Source organism: Anguilla rostrata, chromosome 17 (genome assembly GCF_018555375.3).
Source record: "Anguilla rostrata isolate EN2019 chromosome 17, ASM1855537v3, whole genome shotgun sequence".
NCBI classification, from domain to species: domain Eukaryota; kingdom Metazoa; phylum Chordata; class Actinopteri; order Anguilliformes; family Anguillidae; genus Anguilla; species Anguilla rostrata.
This window is the reverse complement of record NC_057949.1, coordinates 29,899,499-29,909,556: the sequence shown is the minus strand read 5'-3', so window position 1 is coordinate 29,909,556 and position 10,058 is coordinate 29,899,499. Positions and strand designations below refer to the sequence as shown.

The window sequence follows — 10,058 nt, the reverse complement described above, 5'->3', positions numbered from 1 at the left end:
ATCAATCGCACTTTCTGGGAGCTCAAACTTCTCACTTCGGCTCGTCCGCGTTTGTCATTCCGCGCGCAAGAACATCAGAAGGAGCTTTAAACCGGCGGTGAGCGATCGCGCGTCCGCGCGGCTCTGCCTGTATCGGAGTGAAACACGGACGCGTCTGCGACAGGTGTCAGCTTTTTGACGCACAGGCTAAATTTTCGCAGCCTGGAGATGATTGCTTTTGCTGTTATTATTGCTCTCTATGGTGGCGCTGCATTAACAACGGAGTCCCAGAAACACAGCAAAAGCATTCTCACAGTGCGTTGTTTTGAATTTATAGTTTTGTTATTTCTTTGAAAAGAAGATGAATTGTCACATCACAGCTTAACACACGTCTTTCTTTGCCAAGTTAAAAAAAAATCTTTCTGATGACAGTTTGAGAGGCTGGCAGAACTTTTTGCAGCAGGGCAAACTGCACCTCAACATGGAGCTCTTTCCCCAGCTGTGGAGCGGTGGAGTGGTAGTTTAGTATAGCGTGTAAGGAACAGGGCTGGTAACCTCTGGGTTGAATTGAATTGCTTCAGTATATGTCCAGCTGTGTACAGAGATACAGTGTGAGAATGCTGTGGACTCTGGATGAGAGTCTCTGGGTGAGAGTCTCTGGGTGAGAGTGTCTGGGTGAGAGTGTCTGGGTGAGAGTGTCTGGGTGAGAGTGTCTGGGTGAGAGTCTCTGGGTGAGAGTGTCTGGGTGAGAGTGTCTGGGTGAGAGTCTCTGGGTGAGAGTCTCTGGGTGAGAGTGTCTGGGTGAGAGTGTCTGGGTGAGAGTGTCTGGGTGAGAGGGTCTGGGTGAGAGTCTCTGGGTGAGAGGGTCTGGGTGAGAGGGTCTGGGTGAGAGTCTCTGGGTGAGAGGGTCTGGGTGAGAGTGTCTGGATGAGAGTGTCTGGGTGAGAGGGTCTGGGTGAGAGGGTCTGGGTGAGAGGGTCTGGGTGAGAGGGTCTGGGTGAGAGTGTCTGGGTGAGAGTGTCTGGGTGAGAGTCTCTGGGTGAGAGTCTCTGGGTAAGAGTGTCTGGGTGAGAGTACGCCCGTATCCTGCAGCCCTGCAGCCCTGCCGCATTACGCCCGTATCCTGCAGCCCTGCAGCCCTGCCGCATTACGCCCGTATCCTGCAGCCCTGCACTTTTTATGAACCGCAGTTGGCGGTAATTTAAAGTCCTGACATTGACCAGACCATCATCCTGCTTGGCTTTCACCGGGAGAGCGAGAGAGCGAGGGACCTGCTCCATCATCCCTGCTCCTCCCCTGCTCTGCTCTACGTCCTCCATGAATCTTCATAATCACCCCGCTCTTACTCACCGCCCCGATGGAGCCTCCTCGTATCCACGGGCGTTCTGCTAAGTTACCGCCTCCTCCTGTACCGACGCGAGCCAGACGTGTCCTTGAGCCGGCTGTGAGTGCTGTGCCGACGCCGACCGCGGGAAGAGCGTCCGCCATTAACGTCTGTAGCAGCGACTTAACGACCTCAAACGGCACAAAGCCCAGGTTTAAAAAAAAAAAACATTTTTAATAACCGCAGCTCAGAGTTTGACTTGAGTAATCTGTCTGATTAATCTCTCTGTTACAGTGGCACAGCCCTGATTAGAGAGGTAATCTTCACAGCTCTGAGTCCCAGGATGAGTTACGGTGCAAAGCTGTGCGGCGTACTGTGTGTGTGTGTGTGTGTGCGGCGTACTGTGTGTATGTGTGTGTGTGTGTGCGGCTGTGTGTATGTGTGTGTGTGTGTGTGTGTGTGTGTGTGTGTGTGTGTGTGTGTGTGTGCGCGTGTGCGCGCGTGTGTGTGTGTGTGTGTGCGTGTGTATGTGTGTGTGTGTGCGTGCGTGCGTGCGTGTGTGCGTGTGTGTGCGGCGTGCGCGCGTGTGTGCGTGCGTGCGTGCGTGCGTGCGTGCATGCGCGTGTGTGTGTGCGGCGTGCGCGCGTGTGTGTGCGTGCGTGCGTGCGTGCGTGCGTGCGTGCGCGTGTGTGTGTGTGGCGGGGCGGGTGTGTGTGTGTGTGTGTGTGTGCGTGTGTGCGTGCGTGCGTGCGTGCGTGCGTGCGTGTGTGTGTGTGTGTAAAATGAGCTGGGATGAAGCGCTTCAGGACGGCTGAGCAGCTCGTGACCTTCAGGTGTGGGTCCCCTTCATGAGAGCCGCTCCCAGGTGAGCAGCTGCACCCACTGTACCTACCTCCCGCGCCATGGTGGCCTGGTCTCCCCCGGCAACGCGCCGCTGCGCTCTGTGAATTAAAAGGTCGGGTCTCCCGCGGTTCCCCAGAGAGGCTCAGAGACCCGGGACAGGTCCAAACAGACCGCGGGGCGGTCCGGCTCGTTTATTAAAGAAGCTTCGCTTCTGAAATACAGACCCCCCCTCCCCCCCCGTCACAGCTGTGATATACTTCAGCAGAATGAGCTCAGAATCACACCCCACTCACACCCCCCCCCCCCCCCTTTACACCTCCATCCCCCCAAGCTTATTTTATAAAACACCTGGAAGACATTTCTGGGCTTGGATTACAAAATTCAGGTTTCAGGTGTGTGTGTGTAAATGGAAGAATAGTAAAATGGGTAAGAAACGGGGCGTGTGATGGCCCGTCCCGTGGAAGCGCTGGGTCCGGTTCGGTCTGGTCGGTTCGGTCGGTCCGGTTGTTCAGTCGGTCCGGTCGCGGCTCTGAGGGACTCTCTCGCTCGCGGCAACGCAGCGTTCTGGAGGAAATGAGAGCCTCTCAAACCTCGTCTCTCCTGGAAGCGCCGTTTGAGTCCCCCCCCCCCCACACACCTAACCACCAGCCAGAGTTATTATTGCACACAATAGACCGTTTCCCCAAACCCCCAAACCCCCAAACCCCAAGCACAAGTGTTTGTACTTTTATTTCAGTATATTCACAGGCTGAATGTCAGGTCAAGGTTTTTTCCTCTTAAAAAATCAGCAAATTAAAGCCAGTTTAACAGCTTGTGGGTGAGAATCCAGATTTCCTTCAACTCCAGGCTGCAGGTGAGGGTCCAGGTTTAGACCCCCTGCCTCCAGGCTGCAGGTGAGGGTCCAGGTTTAGACCCCCTGCCTCCAGGCTGCAGGTGAGGGTCCAGGTTTAGGCCCCTGCCTCCAGGCTGCAGGTGAGGGTCCAGGTTTAGACCCCCTGCCTCCAGGCTGCAGGTGAGGGTCCAGGTTTAGGCCCCTGCCTCCAGGCTGCAGGTGAGGGTCCAGGTTTAGACCTCCGACTCCAGGCTGGAGATTCTGCCCCAGGGCCGGGGCAGGTAGGGGCTGCTGACTGCCCGGGCCACCAGCACCTGCCTCCTGTCCCGCCCCCCGGGGGTGACCGGCGGCTCGTCCCGCGGCCGCCCCGCCCCTTCGAACCCCCCGAAGGCGCTGTTGTGGTACCCCAGCGGCCGGCCCGCGAGGTGGGGCAGGAGGGCGGAGTCGGAGGAGCAGTGCCCCACGCAGGGGAACAGGTCGCAGGTCTCCCGCGAGTGCTGGTAGAAGTGGGCGGGGCCCAGGTAGACGGGCAGGTCGGCGTAGGAGTTCAGGTAGGTGGAGAACTGTCTGTGCACCACGGTGGAGGACCGGCGCAGGGCCGCCGCGTTCTGCAGGATGGCCTCGCCGTACGAGGGCAGGCGGGTGGCGGCGGGGCGGGCGGCGGGCGAGCGGGCCGACCTGTGGGCCCTGTGCCGGTCGCTCCGGCCGGTGCTGGGGTAGGCGTGGTCCGTCGGGACGGGGTAGCACAGCCCGGCCCCCGCCCTGGAGCACAGCTTCCCTGGGGAGGGGTTGGCCACCACCACGCGGGGGAACAGGTCGGGTCGCTCGGGGGCGGAGCTCCGGGCCGCGGCGCCCTGCGGCTCGTCCAGCTGCCGGATGCGGTCGCCGCCCCAGGTGGCCCGCAGGAAGGAGGCGCGGCGGTTCAGCCTGTCCCGCCCCAGCAGGGGCAGCTCGTCCAGCTCGGGGTCCGCGTACGGGCGGGCACACGACCCGCACCTGGGGCCCGGCCCGCGGGGGTAGGTCCCGCCCATGCCGGGCAGGCTGGTGGGGGCGTGGTTCTCCAGCAGGTGATTGGCTCTCAGCTCGGCGAAGCAGGCGGGCGCTCCGCCATAATCGGGCCTCCCGCGGGGGTCCGGGTCCGACACCAGGAAGCTGTGGGACCGCTTCTTCCGGGCGGGGCCATCGGGGTGCAGTCTGCGCCCCACGGGCCCCTCCTGCTCGATGTACACCTCCGACAGCGGGACGTCCCGGTACGAGATGAAGGGGGAGACGGGCTGCAGCGGGGGCGACTCCATGTACAGCGCCCCCCCCTGGAGGGGGGCGGCGGCGGCAGGCGCGGGGGGGTCCCTCATGGCGATGTGGGGGCTGCTGAGGCTGGACACGGGCAGCGTGCGGTCGTACAGGTGGGTCCCGCGGGCGGGCAGGGTGTAGCGCAGGGGGGTGGGTCTCGCCAGGGCCCCGTGCCGCTCCACCATGGTGTGGGCGTGCCCGTCGCCGTAGTGATGGGCGCGCTGGGGGCCGGGGGAGTGGTTGGCGGTAACGCTGGAGACATAGGGCAGGCGGCCCAGGTCCATCTCCAGGGCCGGCACTCGGGGGGGCGGGGCCCCCACGCGGATGCCGTCGCCGCGGCGACTCCAGCTCTCGATGGCGCGGGTGGCGTGGTCCAGCGAGTCCTCCACGCGCGTAGAGGACACCAGGTCTTTGGCCGTCTGCAGCATCTTCAGCATGTTGGCCTGCGAGTAGCTCCCGGTGATGTCCGGGGACTGCATGCTCCCGTCCCGGTCCGACTCCTCCACCCCGCTGAAGCAGCTGTAGATGCCCTGCACGGGGGGGGGGGGGGACGCAAAACTGTGTGACCTGGGGGGGCAGATACTCCACCCCCTTCCCTATCCCACATACAGGTCATTACCCCCTTGCTCTCTGTACTTTCCCCTCCCCAAATCTAAAATGGCCGTCACTTCTGTGTTCTCTGGTGACATCACTGTTCCGCAACTGGTGACAAATGAAGTGGAGGCAGTTGCATGGGAAGGTGTGACAGCACAGGTTAGATTAAAATTTGGGGTGCCTTTAAAGAGAACAGGCTTTATTTGTGTGTGTGAGTGTGTGTGTGAGAGAGAGTGAGTGGTGTGTGAGAGAGTGTGTGTGTGTGTGTGTGTGTGAGAGAGTGGGTGTGTGTGTGTACACTCTGTTTCCGCGTGTCATTCTTTCGCAGGGGTCAGAGGCACTAAACAGAGTAATTAGCTGACTGTGTGCTTTGGCCGTGTCAGTGTCCCTGTTTGCGCTGTGGTGCGCTGCGGCGCGGTGCGAGAGCGCGATCAGGATTCCGTCCCCGCCGCTGCTCCCCGCCTGAAGGTCGCGGCGCCGGTAATGAGGCTGTTAGGATTCCGCCGGAGCGGAAGCCAAGCCGCCGCGACGGCAGAGCCGGCAAAGCGGCGGCGGAGATCAGGCTGCTGCTGCTCACCGCCTGAGCACACACCGCCGCTGCTGCTCACTTAACCCTCGTTTGCTCAGGTCATGGGTCTCAGCTCACTCTAACTAGAGAGCAGGAGGGCTCAGATTGAAACTGTGATGTTTCTTTGAGGAGAAATGTGTGTGGTCTGGATCACTCTGTCAGAGAGGAGGGCAGTGACACGGTTCTCCTGGACTGAGTGACATGTTATAGGAGTGCATGGGGGGGAGGGGGGGTTGGGAGAAGTCTTAGTGCGGAAGCTAACAAAACTTGGTTCAGTCTATAAAGCCTGTTCTCGTTTCCCAACAGTGCTGGTAGTAACTTGCAACCTCCATATTTTCTCTAGATGTTGACCTTCTCGGCAAAAACCCATACAAATACACACACCACTGACACCACATACACACACACTCTCTCACACCACACACTCTCACTCACACACACACACACACACTCTCACTCACACACACATGCCCACTCTCACTCACACACACGCACTCACGCACACACACACACACACACTCACGCACGCACACGTACACACTCACACGCACAGTCACGCACACACACACACACACACCACACACACCACCACACACACACACACACACACACACACACACACACCACACACACACCACGCACACACACACACCACACCACACACTCACTCACACACACACACACTCACACACACATGCCCACTCTCACTCACACACACGCACTCACACACACGCACTCACACACACACACACACACACAGCCCCGGGCTGCTCACCCTGCTGATGGCGAGCAGGAAGTCGAGGCGCTCTGACTTGCGCACGGAGTGGCGAAGCTTCCAGTAGAGCAGGTGCTCCCAGGAGAAGACCAGCAGGCTGAGGCCCATGGCCACCAGCAGCATGTAGAACACGCCCGCCATGTTGTCGATGTCCAGCTTGGAGCTCATCACCTCCTTCTTCTCGTTCCGGCAGATTCCCGTCAGCCACACCGTCTGCAGCTTCTGCGTGTCGCCTGCGGGACACACACACCGGGTCTGAGACTCCAAGTCCCAGAATGCTTCAGGTTGGAGCACATCCATGATGTGCATGCTCACGCAGTTGTATTTCCTTGGCACATCGCCTGTGGTCACCCTAATTTATTAAGCCCCCAGCAGTCGTTATGTTTGTGCCTTATATGTTCACCTCGCATAAAACTGCTAGCACTGTACCTTGTGGCGTGGTTAGAAATGCTTTAGTTAAGAGCGTGTCAATGACAAATGAAATACTGCATCGCCCATGATCAGTTTAATTTATTCAGCCCTAATTAGTCATCATGTTGTGCCTTACATGTTCACCTCGCATAAAACCGCTAGCACTGTAGCTTGCGGGATAGATGTAAATGCTTAATAAATGTCTGATGGCTAGCAGTAGAGAATGTGTTGTTGTGGAGATGAGGTTGCTGCTACTGTGAGAACTCATTAATCACTGCTGCTGTGGGCCTAACAGGTGGGTGCTACACATTGGTGGTGGGTGAGGTGAGTTCCCCTTCATCACGGTAAAGCACTTTGAGCGTTCTAAGCGCTATATAAAATGCAGTGATTCATTCATTAATTCATTCAGTCATTAATTCATTCGTTCAGTCATTCATTCATTCATTCATTCATTCATTCTAGCAGAATCCTCCCCGGGTTCACTTACCGTCGGCCAGGAACTGGAGGAGCGCCAGGTCGATGGGCCGTTTCCAGGGCGACTCCTTCTGCAGCGCGATGCCGTAGCCGGTGGTGGCGAAGACCTTCCCGCTGCCGATGGTCACCAGCTTGCAGCCCTCGTCCTTCCCCGCCATGTAGTTGAGCACGGCCGCGTCGTAGATGAAGGCGTCCAGCTTCCTGCCGGGACACCGCGCGCGGCGGGAATCAGACGCCGGCGTGACCGCGCAGGTGCGCTACTCTTCTGTCCATTCAGCTCTCTTTCTTTTGTCTTTCATCCCTCGTTCACTTTATTCTCCATCCCAACGATAAGCAGCCCTGGCCCAGCAGGCCCAGAGGTGTTTCTGCTCTCTGCTCTGTTCCAGCCACTAACCAGTGACTGGGTTGATTATTAGACCACTAACCCTGTAACTGGGTCGATTATTAGACCACTAACCCTGTAACTGGGTTGATTATTAGACCACTAATCATGTAACTGGGTCGATTATTAGACCACTAGCCATGTAATTGTGTTGATTATTAGATCACTAACCCTGTAACTGGGTCGATTATTAGACCACTAACCCTGTAACTGGGTTGATTATTAGAGTTAGTGAATCCGGGTGGCCATGTGCTGGAGGTGCTTGGTGTTTAAATTCTGGCTCAGACTGCTAATATTTGATCAAACATGGACGGGAAAAAGCTCAGACTTGTCTGTAGTAGTCCAGGATCAGCCACCATTTACCTACCTGTGCTCAGGTGAGAGAACAGCTATGCCATTCTTAAGTCTCAAGAGAAAAAAATGTGTAATTTTGAGATGATGCAGGACTGTTCCCAGATCCCAGTGTGAGTTAGCTGGCCTGCTGTATGTCTATGGCTTGGCCTACCTGGTACAGGTGAGAGACTGAGCGGGGTTTTCACACAGACAGGTACCCTGTTTTGAGGCTGTTGAGCGCGTCCTCCACGCCCTTCTGGTTGTACTTCACCATGTGCGCGTGCATCTCCGGGTAGTTGCTGCGGATGTTCCTCTCCGTGCTCCCGTTGGGCACCGTGCCGAACCGGAAGGGCGGGTACTGCTCCTGGGGCTTCTGGAACTGCCCAGGACAAACATGGAGAGTGTCACATGACCTGAGTGATTGGGTGAAGTCACATGATGCAGTTCTGTGAAGTCACATGATGTGAGTAATTGGGTGATGTCACATGACCTCAGTAAATGGGTGATGTCACATGACGTGAGTGATTGGGTAATATGACATGACACGAGTATTTGGATAATTTCACGTGAAGTGAGTAATTGGAGCCCACAATGGAGAGCTATCATTAAGGACTAATTTGGGTTGTGACCAGGATGTTGTTGGTTTATTTTGCTCTTTGTTTCCCTCTGTCATCGCCCCTGCTAATGAGCTGCTTAACGCTAAGCCTACCCCTGCAAACGAGGTACTAAACCTGAGCCGCTTGAGTAAAGAGTGAACAGCGTAACGATAATACAGGTGCTGTGTGTTTTAAGCAATTACGGAGTGTCAGTCAGGGCTGCTCGCTGGCAGATGGTCTGCCCTGTAGTGCAGACTCTCTGTTTATTTCTGCGAGCTGGAAGAGGCTTTGCTTTGTTCTCCAGTGGAACTGAAGCAGTGCCGTAAGGGCTGAGCTCTGCTGAGCTTTGCAGAGGTTTTCGTTTTACGCCTGACCTCTGCTGTTTCACGCCGGTCCGCCAAAGCTTTAACGCAGAAAACGGTGTTCATAAGAGCTGATGCAGCTCAATCTGGCTGCCGAGGGGGAGAGAGCGGGCGTCGGTCCGCTTTCTGCCCCCCCCCCACACCCCCACCCCCAGGGCGACATCTGGCCAGCTCAGGTAAAGCCTGATCCATTTCTGTGAAATTTACTGTGCCTACGGTGATAAGAGGTGCGCAGTAGATGGAAATGATCTCCGGCTGGGAATGTTTGGGATTTGGGTTTGATGAGATTTGAGAAGGTGGGGTTCTGATTGTTATCCTCAGTGGGATTAAATCCGTTCCGTCCATTTCCTGAAAGGTTACAGTCGAGGGAGTGCTGACAGGCCAGAGTACAGTAAGTCACTCACATGCTGTTCTGATTGGCCAGTAGGAGGTGGTAGTCATTGCTCTGGGTCTGCTGATTGGCCAGTAGGAGGTGGTAGTCATTGCTCTGGGTCTGCTGATTGGCCAGTAGGAGGTGGTAGTCATTGCTCTGGGTCTGCTGATTGGCCAGTAGGAGGTGGTAGTCATTGCTCTGGGTCTGCTAATTGGCCAGTAGGAGGTGGTAGTCATTGCTCTGGGTCTGCTAATTGGCCAGTAGCAGGTGGTAGTCATTGCTCTGGGTCTGCTGATTGGGCAGTAGGAGGTGGTAGTCATTGCTCTGGGTCTGCTGATTGGGCAGTAGGAGGTGGTAGTCATTGCTCTGGGTCTGCTGATTAGCGAATAGGAGGTGGTAGTCGTTGTTCTGGGTGTGGTTATCACAGGAGCCTAGGGTGCTGATGGGGAGACTGTGTCGTAGGTAGTGCCATTGTTCAGATACATCTGAGGTCTATGCGATTCTGCCATTTACAGATACAATATGTCCTTTCTTAATCAGATCACAAAAAAAATTACTTGATAAATTGAAAATGATCAACAGAATTGAGTACATGGGTTTGGGTAAAAGTAGTTCAAACGGTCTGATTTTTAAAACTTCATGGAAAGAGATTCGCCAGAAGGTATTTTGGCTCTTCTCTTTTCAAGGACTGTTTTATACTTGGAAACAGTCCAGGTGATGTTGTGTACGCCAAAAATAAGTGAACTTTCTCTTTTACTCAGGCATTGATGGATTGATAATATCCTGACGAACACGCCCAATAGTTCTGCGGGCTTTGATGTCAGACTTCCTGTTTGTCCTACAGAATTAAAAGGCATTCCGTTAAGTGGATGGATGACGTAGGGAGAATCATAATGTATCAGAATCTGACACCAATCTCTGA

The 10,058-nt window shown here is 56.0% G+C and overlaps 1 protein-coding gene across 1 annotated transcript in view; it reads right to left on the bottom strand.

The window, feature by feature from the left end:
• Positions 1–3,081: 3,081 nt before the first annotated feature.
• LOC135243478 (glutamate receptor ionotropic, NMDA 2C-like) overlaps positions 3,082–10,058 on the bottom strand; it is a 59,351-nt gene continuing 52,374 nt past the window's right edge. Inside the window, exons 10-13 of the mRNA XM_064315350.1 lie at positions 8,024–8,184; positions 7,104–7,291; positions 6,206–6,438; positions 3,082–4,798 (exon numbers count right to left, since the gene is read on the bottom strand). Of these exons, the coding sequence (XP_064171420.1) occupies positions 3,212–4,798; positions 6,206–6,438; positions 7,104–7,291; positions 8,024–8,184 (2,169 nt within the window). The 3' untranslated portion in view covers positions 3,082–3,211. The remainder of the gene's footprint in view (positions 4,799–6,205; positions 6,439–7,103; positions 7,292–8,023; positions 8,185–10,058) is intronic.